Source organism: Antedon mediterranea, chromosome 6, assembly GCF_964355755.1.
Source record: "Antedon mediterranea chromosome 6, ecAntMedi1.1, whole genome shotgun sequence".
NCBI classification, from domain to species: domain Eukaryota; kingdom Metazoa; phylum Echinodermata; class Crinoidea; order Comatulida; family Antedonidae; genus Antedon; species Antedon mediterranea.
Window position 1 is genome coordinate 22402753 of NC_092675.1, and position 14377 is coordinate 22417129.

General features: G+C 34.0%; 1 protein-coding gene across 1 annotated transcript; it reads right to left on the minus strand.

The window, feature by feature from the left end:
- Window positions 1–7385: 7385 nt before the first annotated feature.
- Window positions 7386–14246, minus strand: LOC140051078 (uncharacterized). Its single transcript, XM_072096169.1, has 6 exons — window positions 14147–14246; window positions 12932–12997; window positions 12015–12140; window positions 11598–11723; window positions 10749–10779; window positions 7386–9715 (listed from the first exon to the last, which is right to left on the minus strand). The coding sequence occupies exons 3-6, from the start codon at window positions 12120–12122 to the stop codon at window positions 9243–9245; spliced, it is 738 nt and encodes a 245-aa protein (XP_071952270.1). The 5' UTR covers window positions 12123–12140; window positions 12932–12997; window positions 14147–14246; the 3' UTR covers window positions 7386–9242.
- Window positions 14247–14377: the final 131 nt, after the last annotated feature.

A 14377-nucleotide genomic window follows, 5' to 3' on the forward strand; every position in this document is an offset into this window, starting at 1 on the left:
AGTGTTTGTGAATAATGATGTCCTAAATAGTAAACATGTAGCCATGTATACCCATAGAACATGATGCATTGTGTATACAAGTAATTAGTTTTAAACACAGTAAATACATTAAAGAAGTGTCCCCTTAAGAAGTGTCCCCTTTAGAGGGGTTGACTGTAATGTAACAAAACATAATCTCCTCTCGTTTGTTTCACAGGAAATTATCCCATAGAAAGTGTCCCAAAGGGTTCTACTATATTAAGGGCCTTTCACACCTATTCCGGCACGGTTCCCGTCCGGAGAATAGAACATCAATGTTATGCGTCAATCGATATGCGCGTAGCCTCATGAAAACAAAACATTAACGTTCAATTAGATTTTCCAGCGCGGTGCCAGAACAGGTGTGAAAGACCCTTTATGGTAGTTTAAAAACATTTTTTAACAGCACTGCTGAGATCACAAAGTAATGGTATCAGGAAAATAGTAAATTTGTAGTTAAAAGATGTTACTACTATTGAATGATTAGATAAAACAGTACAGTTACCATGTAATCTAATAGGCAGCTGTTTAAATGATTTAAATGTAAAGGTCAATTTCAAGTTAATTTTTACAAGTTATGTATCAATATCATTAGCTTGTATGCACATTAGTAAAATAATATTGGTTTTATTAGGATGTTAAATTGTAGGATGATTAGCACTATACTTCTCTTCTTAAAGAGGAATTATGTTTGAAATTATTGACATAATATATAAATTTATTTATAACCTCTTTTTGTTCATAAAAGCGTTGTGAATAAACCATTCATTTTTCAGACTGGTGCTAGGAAGGGAGAAACAAGTTTTTAAAGAGATGAATAGACAATATATAGAGGGCACTGTAACATAAATTGAAACAACTAAAATTGATACTGGCTGTCAAAAAGGTCAATTTGTAGTTCAGTACAGAATACCATATAGAAATGCGACACTTGGGACCTTGCTTATCAACAAATAAAAAATGAATATTGCAAATATTCCTAAGAAAATGTGCATTTAACGTAAAATGAGTAATTTTAAGTAATATCTTTTCATAAACTCAATTTAACTGGTTCAATTTGTTTTTTTTTTAATGCACTATCCAGTTTGAAATGAAAGTCTATATCACAACAATGTAATTTACTGCTCATTGGGAAAAGTGGAATTAAGCTATTAAACTAATAATTATATATTTCATTCCTATCAGGCCGTACATTCCACTTAATTAGCAGCGAGTAATAATATAAATTAATATATTTTATGTCAATTATGTAATTCCAGATTATGAATTAAATTGTATGTCTTTTGATTTTTTATTTGTTTTGTACTTTTTATTTTTAATCTTGGAACAGATAGCGATTATATCAAATTCTTTTTCTTGACATAACGTGGTTGTATGACACCATATGATGTAATAATTATGGCAATATACAGGCTTGTATTGCAATATTGGTGCATACTTTTTTGGGGTGAATTTACAGGGAAAATTGGCAAATTTATTTCTCAACATAAAGTTGTTCTATGGCACATATATATGGCAATATATGGGCACGTATTGCAATGTTAGTGCATAATAACTGCATTTCAAAAGTTCATATTTTTGGTGAATTTGCAAAAAATCCTTGTACAGGGATTTTGTCGAAAAATAGGCAAATTTTGATGACTTTATTTCTCAACATAAAGTGGTCCTATGGCACCATATGATGTAATACGGCAATATATGGGCACGTATTGCAATGTTAGTTCATAATAACTGCATTTTAAAAAGTTCATATTTTGGGTGAATTTGCAAAAAAATCCCTGTACTATACTGTACATTTTTCAAAAATCACTTTTTTTAGCTTTTTGGGCTATTTAGGGAATGATACACCTTGTGGTATATTCAGATATTCAAAATTTTAACTAGAAATATGAAATTTAAAAATCAAAATACCACTCAATTACAAGTGTGTGTTACTATTGTCACCAAAGACTAACTCAACTACAAATGCCATGAAAGACTCACTCAAATGACATCACCTATTATCATAGGAAACCCATTCAAAACCATGCACAACAATGGTTGTGTTAATTGCACAGCAAAATGTGCAATAAAAAGTACAAAGATTACTTGGACTCTTTTGGCTAGGCAAATTGTCACTAACAGTAAAAGATTTTGGAGCTGGATGAAAACTAAATACAAGTCAAATAATCTTCCTTCTGTCATGAGTCACGATAACATTTCATTCCAGTCTAATTATGATAAAGCTACCACATTTAATTCTTATTTTCATTCTTTTTTCAGTGAGCCTTCTCCGGACGTTCCCCGGGACTATGTCTTCCCATGGAGATGGTCTTCCTGACTTTGCGGTGGATAACTGAGTTCTCTGTCTGTGAATCAGCATTCTGTGGAAAAGGCACTTAGTAACATTGATATCAATAAAGCTACTGGCATTGATCAGATTAGTAACGTTGTCTTAAAGGGTGCCTCCTCCTCACTCTCGTATCCGCTTTGCAAATTGTTTCAGCTATCTATTAATTCTGGGGTTTTTCCTTCATCTTGGAAACACGCTAATATTGTCCCAATTCACAAGAGTGGTCCCAAAAAACTAATCTGTAACTATCGTCCTATTTCGTTATTGCCTACTATGTCTAAGATTTTTTAGCGCATTGTGGATGATGGTTTGTCATCACATGTTGCTAATGCTTTAAGTCCTAGGCAGCATGGATTTGTCTCTGGGAGATCATGTCAAACCAACCTCGCACTGCTTCTTGCTACATCATACGATGCAATTAACAGCAAGAAGCAGTGCGATGTGATTTACTGCTTATATCAATATACTATATTTTTTGTGTTTCTGCCTAAGTCAGCTGTGTGACTTAGGCAATTAAGGAGAGCTGACTTATGATCTGCCTAACTCACTGCATATATCATTATACTTAACCCATTTGTTACAATTTCTTTCTCTTTTATTGCTACTTTCCTTTTCTAAAATCATCAGTGTTAATTTTAATCTGAAAAGCTAATGCTATTAAATTTTGTTACTTAAAGGTAGCATTTTTTGTATATAGATGATATCGACAGCCTCATAACAAAAGTGTCTAAGTCATAATTTTTTTTTTCTGCCTAACTCACTGCTTATATCAATATACTATATTTTTTGTGTTTCTGCCCAAGTCAGCTGTGTGACTTAGGCAATTAATGAGATCTGACTTATGATCTGCCTAACTCACTGCTTATATCAATATACTATATTTTTTGTGTTTCTGCCTAAGTCAGCTGTGTGACTTAGGCAATTAAGGAGAGCTGACTTATGATCTGCCTAACTCACTGCTTATATCTTTATACTGCCCTCTGTACATTATCTGAGTGCTTTTATATACATTTGCACATGCTCAGATCGCATTTTGTGTTTCTGCCTAAGTCAGCTGTGTGACTTAGGCAATTAAGGAGAGCTGACTTATGATCTGCCTAACTCACTGCTTATATCTTTATACTGCCCTCTGTACATTATCTGAGTGCTTTTATATACATTTGCACATGCTCAGATCGCATTTTGTGTTTCTGCCTAAGTCAGCTGTGTGACTTAGGCAATTAAGGAGAGGAGACTGATGATTTTTAAAATAAAATAATAAATACATTTTTATAGTATATTTTTTAACCCATTTGTTACAAATTCTTTCTCTTTTATTGCTACTTTACTTTTCTAAATTCATCAGTGTTAATTTTAATCTGAAGAGCTGATGCTATTAAATTTTGTTACTTAAAGGTAGCATTTTTTGTATATAGATGATATCGACAGCCTCATAACAAAAGTGTCTAAGTCATAATTTTTTTTTTCTGCCTAACTCACTGCTTATATCAATATACTATATTTTTTGTGTTTCTGCCCAAGTCAGCTGTGTGACTTAGGCAATTAATGAGATCTGACTTATGATCTGCCTAACTTTCATTTAAGATCAATCTCCCTCCCTATGTTTTGAAGTTCAGTAAGTTTTACAAGATCGTAATTATAACCCAAGGTGTAGGTGTCATGATATAGGTGTGGTTGTTCAGAGGGTGTTGTTGTCCTAGGGGAATAGCAGTTAGTCTGATTAAAATTAACACTGATGATTTTAGAAAAGGAAAGTAGCAATAAAAGAGAAAGAATTTTTAACAAATGGGTTAAAAAATATACTATAAAAATGTGAGGTGAAGATGTGGTTGTTCAGAGAGTGTTGTTGTTCTAGAGGGGTAGTTGTCCTAGGGGCATAGCAGTTGGACTAGAGGGAATTTGTAAGATAGTGGGACTAAAGCAGCTCCTTATTATCGAAAAAATTGGCCTGATTTTGTTCTCTCTTTTCTTTTTCAAAACAAATGTTTTACCGTAAGAGCTTATGTTATGTTGTTTAATGACATTATACGTTTAGGCCCTACTACTACAAGTCCAGTAGGTTAGGCCTAATAATGAAATATTGGTTTGGCTGTTACTACTTCATAGAAGAACTTAAATTGATTTGTTTTTACATTTTTTTTCCACTCCTGAGAACATAGGACAATAAACGTTTTTACCTTGAATTACCTTGAAATAAAGGCTAAAGCAAATTGCTTATTCGCCTCTCTGGAATTACAAATCTCTTACATACGGCTCTGAAACTTCTGGTGGTGGTTTTTCCAGTGTTCTTTCAAATTAAACTGATTCAATGACTTTGACTCTACAACAACTCTCGGCAAAGCGTTCCAATCGTTAACTACTCTTGCTCCAAAATTATTTTAGAACCTCAAGAATAATTATATCCATGATATGATTATGACTTAAACATTTCTACTTATTTCATTTTATTTCAATTCGTTTTCTACAGAACAGAACCTCCTAATTTGACTTTAGATTTTAAAAAAAACCTACACTATAAAACAATTGATTACATTAGACGATTTGAAAATCAATCTCTCTTTGACAGTTCATACATTTCTTAGTCTTCCTATTTTGAAAACATAGCTAACTGCGCCAATTGAGGAAATCGTTTTTCATAGTTTGTCCTAGAAGTTTAAGAAAAATAAATATCGCTACAGTTATTACAAAATATACTACAAATGTTAGGTACATACGTCGATATTTTAATAATTTCACCTCAAATATTGTTAAATGTATAGTGTGGTACAACGCCCTCGTAGTTCCCTCTATACACATCATTTGATTTTACAATACAATTAGCACCAAAAGAAGCAGCTTGTTAATTTGGTTACCAATCGTAAGCTGTAGTTGTTTCTAGTGGGTAGCTAGAGGGTAGTTTTCCTAGGGGTAGTTGTCCTAGAGGGTAGTTGTCCGGGGGGTAGTTGTCCTAGGAGGGTGATTGTCCAGGGGGTTACTGTCCAGGCAGTGGTGGCGCCAGCGGGGGGGCTACGGGGGCTCTAGCCCCCTCGTCGGGGAGCCTAGCCCCCCCGTCGGGGAACACGGGTACTTTTTGTCGGGGAATATAACATACAGTAAAAAACGTTCGCGTTCACTTCATATAGCTTCAGCGCCTAGAAAACCACGACGTTCCATTGACCGTGAGAGTACGTCAGAGAGCTATTATGCACTTTTATGCATTCATTATTGCCAGAGATCTAACTACTAAACAATAGCTAGTACGCACTTGTTTGGCGGTATCCCTTTGTACGAATCGTTCACCGTTGGGTCGAGACGCGTGATATCATGTTCCATCCAGGGACCAAAATGTGTAATGTAGCTATTTTCCAGGCGAAGTTTACCGACGGTTACCGAAGGGAACACGGGTACTTTTTGTCGGAGAATATAATATACAGTAAAAGACGTTCGCGTTCACTTGGTAGCTTCAGCGCCTAGAAAACCGCGACGTCTCATTGACCGTGAGAGTACGTCAGAGTGCTATTATGCAATTTATATGCATTCATTATTGCCAGCGATCTAACTTACTACTAAACATTAGCTAGGTACGCACTTGTCTGGCGGTATCCCTTTGTACGAATCGTTCAACGTTGGGTCGAGACGCGTGATATCAAGTTCCATCCAGGGACCAAAATGTGTAATGTAGTTATTTTCCAGGCGAAGTTTACCGACGGTTCGGGTACTTTTTGTCGGAGAATATAATTCGTTCGCGTTCACTTCGTAGCTTCAGCGCCTAGAAAACCTCGACGTTTCATTGACCGTGAGAGTACGTCAGAGTGATATTATGCACTTTATATGCATTCATTATTGCAAGCGATCTAACTTACTACTAAACAATAGCTATAGGTACGCACTTGTCTGGCGGTATCCCTTTGTACGAATCGTTCAACGTTGGGTCGTGATATCATGTTCCATCCAGGGACCAAAATGTGTACTATAGTTATTTTCCAGGCGAAGTTTACCGACGGTTTTGTCGTGTACTGTGTCGACGTACGCTACACTACAGCAAAAACGAATTATGTTAATTGTTCGTATGTTCACCAATTTTTTAATTTACAAGTAACCTTCTGTACCGTGGGGCACCTAAAATAAATATTTCATCCATTACTAAACAAAAAAACATGCCATTTTCGCTTAGCCAATATCTTATTATAGCTATAAATTTTCAATGTCCTGTATGTCATGAATTTCTCACCACTCGGAAGTCCAGATGGTACGCAGGCATACACTTGGGAGGAATAAACTTATTTCCCCGACTGAAAAAGGTCTACGCTTGCGTTTTTTAAGCCTCTGGGCCTGATGTTTCCAAAGTATAAAATGCAATTTTTTGAAGACCTGCAGCTCTAGTTTTAAACATTTTCTTAGCTCAGCCCCAACAATAAAGCTGGTCATATTTCGAAGTACAAGAAGTGCATTTTCCGGGACCTAACATCTCTATTTTTCTAAATTTTCTTTGAACTTTTATTTTTTAAATTGAAAAATATGGATTGAAACAGTCATCGCGCATCGTTTTTTTGCACGCAGTATTTTATTTAGGCCTATGCATTATAAAAAATGGAAAAAATGGCTACCCTAAATCTGATTAAAATGACCTCAAATGACGCTAGAACGCGTTGCTTCCGGGGGCTTCGCCCCCTGGACCCCCACCGGGGCCCCTTGGCCCCCAGCCTTGTGATGCTCGCTTCGCTCGCATAGCCCCCTCGTCGGGGAATGTAGCCCCCACGTCGGGAAGATCCTGGCGCCACCCCTGTGTCCAGGAGGTTATTGTCCGGGTGGTAGTTGTCTTAGACCCCAGTCACACATCAACGTCACCCCCAGCAGATGAAGGAAATGTAGTAGTGCTAGGTCTTACCAAGCATTATTTGCTTAACTCTGTGACCCCCTTTAACTTTTAAAATCGGATAAAGCATTAGGAAATAAAGAATGTTTATTTTTTCACCCTTTTTATTTTATTTATTTTTATTTTATATATTTAGGCAAATTGCCAAGGATAACCATAAGCAAATTCAATCACTATCCTTCTTAAAGGTGGTAATCCGTTCACGAGACAAACATATACACACAATGCTCTACATAAACAAAGTCTTTATTACAAATCTTTGGGAGTGGAGTTGTAAATTGTCATTAGAAAAAATCCTGACATATGACAGGACTTGAACCCAGGACCCTTGGATTGGCAGCCAAGCATCATAACCACCAGGCCACAACTCCATTCCACCCTGGAAACATATACGACCCATGGCACAAGTTTTTTTCAATTCTCATGTTGAGTAAAGTTTTAGTAAATCGGATATTAAGCGTCTGGGGAAGGCAGCAAATTAATTTTTCGAAACACAGCACAAAACACAGTTACAAACGAAATTATGATATAATATATATGAATATTTTTTAATGGCTGTACATCAAAATTAAAAAATACTGATTAATAACCTGCGATATAATTCAGCTGTTAACTAGGCTAGTATATGGGTGTCACGAAAGCTCAGACCACGAAAGCTCAGACCCCCTAAGACCTAAGATCACGAAAGCTAAGACCCAACACCTAAGATTACAAATATTTATCTTTCGCACCTGCCTTGTATTTTAACTCCCAACATTTATTCTGAATACCACACCTTAGAATTGGCACTTTCATGAAAAAGAATCACATAAAAAGTAACAAATACATTTTTAAATTGATGATTTTACAGACGTTTTTCTCCCACACAAAATGACTAGCCTACTACAGTACAGTTGTAGGCCTACCCCATGTTCAATGTTTTTGTTTCTATGGAACGTCAAAAGAGCAAAAAATATATAGAGGGCTGAAAACTCTGTGGAGTCCATCTACAGTGTGGATGGAACAATGTAAAATTAAAATTGTAATGATAATAGTATAATCATGCAAGTACGAAGAAATAAATACTGGCAAATAAATTTTAATTTAAAAATCATGATAAGTTTTTTTGTTTCGTTTTCTTTCTGTTTTTATACTTGTACTATTATTGTTGCTCTTTTGGCGCTCCATAGAAACAAAAACATTGAGCATGGGGGAGCTCGAGGAGTTACATTGTCATTACAGTATACAAAGAAACACATCTGTAAAATCATCAATTTAAAGGATTTATTTATTTGTTATTATGTGTTTCTCCTTCTGAAAGTACTTATAAGTCCTAATTTTAAAGTGTGGTGTTCAGGATAAAGTTAGTCAACAAATTTGGAGTCAAAATACAAGAAAGGCAGGTGCGTAAGAAAAACATCCTCTGAAGCAACACAATGGAGTAAATATATACCAACAAACAACCCGTCAAGTTTGTTTGTTGTAAAGAAAAAATATACATTTACTCAACGGGCGAAAATAATGTGAGTTTTATCGATGTTTTGCGGTAGTATTAAATTATATTTATGGTAATAAATGAAACCTACTGTGTTTAAAATTATGTATGGATAAACAAGTATTGTTTTTAATCTGTAGTATATCTTAGTATTTGTAATCTTAGGTGTTGGGTCTTAGCTTTCGTGATCTTACTTAGGTCTTAGGGGGTCTGAGCTTTCGTGGTCTGAGCTTTCGTGACACCCGCTAGTATATATATACATTTTAATATAAAAATACAAAATTGTGGATAAATGTTTATATATTCGAATAATATCAAGTCCTACATGCTGACTATATAACTAGCTAAAATGGCAACGATAGAACGAAAGATATATACGTTTTTATAACACCTATAATCTTCTAATTAATTTCTCTCAACTTTTACAAAACATTGGAGATGTCGATGGGGTTTGAACCCTTTATAGGTTATGGTTATTTGAACAATTTAAAAAATATATGGAATAGCGACAATTACCATTAACCGACACTATATACACATTATGCGGTCAAGTTTTTTAGAATTTACACTTGGGCTTCTTTCACTAAATGTTCACTATAAGCTGGCAGGCGAGCTTGGCCCATATACTGGGTGTTTTGCTGTGGTAGTTGTGCTTGAGCTTGCCCCATATACTGGCCTTTTTGCTGTGGCAGGTGAGCTTGAGCTTGCCCCATATACAGGCCTTTTCGCTGTGGCAGGTGAGCTTGAGCTTGCCCCATATACAGGCCTTTTCGCTGTGGCAGGTGAGCTTGAGCTTGCCCCATATACAGGTTTTTTTGCTGTGGCAGTTGTTCTCCAGCTTGCCCCATATACTGGCTGTTTTGCTGTCGCAGTTGTGCTTGAGCTTGCCCCATATACTGGCCTTTTTGCTGTGGCTGATACATGACATGGTGTTGACCCATGTAAGGTGGTTGACTGTTAAACTGTGGTTGACCTATGACATGCGGTTGGCCAAAATAATGCTGCCCCACTGGGTTTTCTTGAACATCAACTTGACCTTTAGAAAATTGTAATTAATTCATATCATTAAAAAAAATACAATCGTACATTATCAGCTCTAAAAAAAAAGTAACATACAGTAAGACCATGAACAAAAATATTAATGTTGTATGGAGGGTGTGCGCACCTTGTGTTTTAAACATTGTTTTTGATATTGATTACACACCAAAATGAATATATGAATGAAAGAATAGGCCTATATCCCCAATAAAACAATTATTTTATTAGGCAATGAATAGAACGAAATTGTTTACTCGCACATGCATTAAATTTACATCGCTACCAATCAAGAGGTTGTAAACATAAACCATGTACCTATTCAAACATATTTTTAAAATATAATTTTTTTTAATTGTTCAATTGTTCATGTTATCCAAATTTATGTTTGCATTTAAATAACACATGAAATTCAATGCAATGATTTTAACTAACATACTGTTCAACTGTTTAGCATGTTGACGGTCACCATTAGGTCACCATTAGGTCACCAGCACTGATATAATAATAAGTATTTATTATTTATTTTATTTTATGTCTTTAGGCAATGTGGCCAAGGATTACCAATAGTGATTTAATCACTGTCCTATCAGTTAGGTGGTAATCCCCCTGATACAGGGGCTATTGTGTGAACCAGTTCACCGGGGTAACCCCCTACTCTTTTTCGAATAATGAACTGGGTTCTTTAAAGTACACACAGGTTATAACTGTGTACACTGGACCTACGGTTTATAGTCCTTATCTGAGAAGACTTGTTCCACCACCAGAACTAGGAGCGAGTCGGCCTCGAACCCTTGCCGATGTTGTTGTTGGCTCTTTAGGTACGGTAAACGGCGCCCCTGCCTTAACCGCTCGGCCATATGACTCGCCAAGTAGCAGTGATCACAAGGGTTAAACCATAATTTAGATGTTAAATTCTAGTTAAAGAATATTTATTTTATTCAATTAAATTTTTAAAAATTTGTTTAAAAAGTCAGACATTTTTATCTTGAATACACAAATTTCCAAATTGCTGCCAAATGTTACACACTTACCAGTTTCTACCACATAGGATGCATATTGAATCTGAAAGAAAACATGTAAGATACAGTACACTATTACATAACGGTAGGGATAGTATTTCTTAAATGTCCTATTATCCACTTGGAACATCAATTGATATCATCACAATACAGTTTTAACTGCAATGCAAATAATTCTATCAAGGTAATTGGAACAGAATTTAGTTCATATTATAACACAGTAAATTGTTTTGATTGGTTACGCATGTTCCGTTCATTTATTTTCACAAATTATTATTATTATTATTTATTGCCAAAAACCAGTTACAAACATACAAAAACACAGAAACTAAGGGAGTAGGCAGGAACCTAAAAGTGAACCTAATCACTATAACAAGAGTTCAGGTTCCGTACTCCTAAAGTAACAACTATGACGGACGGTAACTATTGAATGTTTTTTTAGTGTAATAATACTGATCATGTTTTGCCACGCGGGGTTGTACTGATCCTCATTCAAAATGTGTTGATTGATTTTTGATTACTACTTTGTTACTGTTGAATGATAACTATCAATGGCAGATATCACAACCAATCAAATAGGAAGAATATATGCCTACTTTGACTGTTTATATGAATATGAATCAATGAGTTATCAAACCAATGAACATTGTATTGTTTGCTGTTGATTTATTGCAAACTGTACAAACAATAGAAATATATCTTCTGTTAAAAATATTTTTTTATAAAATACTGTACTTTAAACAACACATTTACTGACTGTGTCAGGTGTAAATAACAAATATCAGCATCATTTATCCAGTTTATTTATTGTATTTCAATAGTCAGTCAGTGAAGTAAATACAACACAGAAAAGAAACTCACAGTTGTGGATGTTTCACAGCAGCATGCTCCAGTACAACACATGTAGACTGATGCAAACATTGCAACTATTACCTCTACACCTCCAATCATCGTACAAACAATGTTAACAGCATTGTAACTTTTTTTCTATTATATAAAATATTGCAAACATTAATGAACATTTCAAATAAGTGGGTTTTACTAAACTCATTAACTTAATCCCCTTACACACCAAAACACCAGGTCGTCAACTCCAGAAGTGTCTCCAGAGTTTTGCTTTTTGTGTGAAAGGGTTTCATTGTCAAAATGGAAAAAAAAAGAGATATCGCTATTTTGGCATTGGTATGTTGAAATATTCATATCAAAATCATGAATCCTGCAGTTTAAAGCAAGACTTCTAAATAAGGCTTACTTTTAAGAAAAATAGACAAGACTCACAAGATCAAAGTAGTAGTAGTATTCAGAGCTGTAGAGGCTATAATGTGCACTGATAATACCTCCAATGACAGCATGAACAACTGCTATAACAATTGCCAATGTTGACATCACAAGAAAACCAATATTCTGAAAATGAATTTAAGCATAAGCAGACTAAACAGCTTTAGAACAAGAACAAGACACAATGCTTGACATTGAACAAGACATTGTTTGCTGTATTACTGTAAGGTAATGACAATTGCACGCAATACTAAATTTTTATTGGAATCTATCTATAATGAAATAAATATTTTGTGTTTTTAACAAAAATGTATTTGTAAACATCTGATTTGTATTGTATAAACTTTTGCTTTAGGTCAACAATTGTCAAGAAAACCAAGCAATTTACACTATAAGTATAGAAATCTCAGAATTAAAAATATCGTTTTATCAAAAACTTTTCTAGTAAAGTTAAGTCGTGAATAGCTAAGAATCGACTTAAAGACTTACATAAAGTCATATTTTCCTTATCATTGTTAATAATTTGATTTATAAATGTTTCTAATTGTATCCATTTTGTATTATTGTATTAAAAATATTGTCCTTAAAATTTTGATGATAAATAAATTTTTGCGCTTCATAAAACCTTTTTAAATCGTTCATAAGCATTTTGATAGTTGGCTTACATTTAACTACAGTAGTTTACATTTATAAATACATAATTTTACTATTAGAATAATTGCATTAATGGCTTTTAAATTAATGAAATGAATGTTTGATTGATTGAATTTATCTGGTTCATACATAAAATACATTATAAAATAGACGACAAACAGTACATCAAATTGCTTCAGATTTCCAGTTTCCAAGTATCCAGTGGGGTAATTTATTGTACACAACATTAAAAAAAGCAATCATAGTAACAAAACAAAACTTACAGCACACAAGTTTCGTCCTTTAGATTTTCCAGCAACCACTCCCAAAATTCCAGCAACAAGATAAAACTGAAAACATTATAAGCACAATTTATATATTGTTACCTATTAATTATATTTTTAATGCGTTAATATACTGTCACAGCAATATTGTTACAACCGGATCACACACAAACAAAAACAAAATGAATCTAGATAACGAAAATATTAAAGATTTATTGTCCTCCCAAAACATGAAAAATGAAGATGAATGAAATCAGACTTTGATTAGGCCATTTTGTAGTTTTAATAAAGTTAATCACGTACAGTAGGAAAAAACAAAAACAAATGTTTTCACCTATAAAATGACAACATAATGGAGAGAATAATCTTCATAAAAATATAAATAACTAAATTAAATTGGTTCAGTAAATAATATGTATGTTTGTCGTTAATGTTGAATGTTGAATAATGTATAAATGATTTTGTAGGTTCATTAAACTAAATTTAAACTTTGGAGAAAAAAATGCAATATCTATAGATTATTAATTTCTTCCTAATCATTTAAGCTCTTTCGTTGAGGAATATATTAGAATTACCATAGAGATATATCACTATAATATCTCTATGGAATTACCAACTACAATATTTTTTTTTAAGATATTGTTTTTTTGTAATTTCTCCCTGTGTAATCTCTTTGATAGTCATCTTTTTATTTGTTTGCATTGCATTTTTTATGGCCTTGTAAAGAACACATTGTGCTTGTGAAAAACCATGCTGTTTACAAAATAATAATTTATTTATATATCATTTCTCAACATCAACTTTCAATATTTATATTTCTTTTAGTAGCCTATTGTTATTAATTGTTACTGATACATTGTGTTTTTTATTAAAAGCTCAGTCTACACTATCAAACTTTATGCGACAAAAAATGTTATGTGCCTAAAAATGGACATAATGATGTTATATCACTACCATATTTGGGCATATCACTACCATATTTGAGCACATTACACTTTTTGATTGACAGTTTGATAGTGTAGACTTAGCAAAATATGATGACACCCTGTTTTTTAAACATTTGAAATTTAATTTAGATGTCATCCCAGCTTATTCATGATGCATTAACAACATACAAGATTATTGAATAATTTTTAATCCATGAATGTCATTTAAATATTTAGATTATTTGAAATAAAAGCAGTTTATCATGATATGATAATAAAGAAAATATACCGCAAGTGCACCCCAGATTGAGATAGCAATTTTGCTTCCTTGATGTTCGAGACAGATACTTGCTACACCAAATGCAAGAGATAAAATCGATAAAACGATTTGAGTAGCCTGTTACGAGGAGAACTTTGAAGTTCAAACTTGATCGGACTTCTCCAGGCCGTTGAGAGTAAGTTACTGATGTAGCCTCTGGGGCAACTTGTAGTGGTACACTTGTGGTCATTTGGCCTGTAG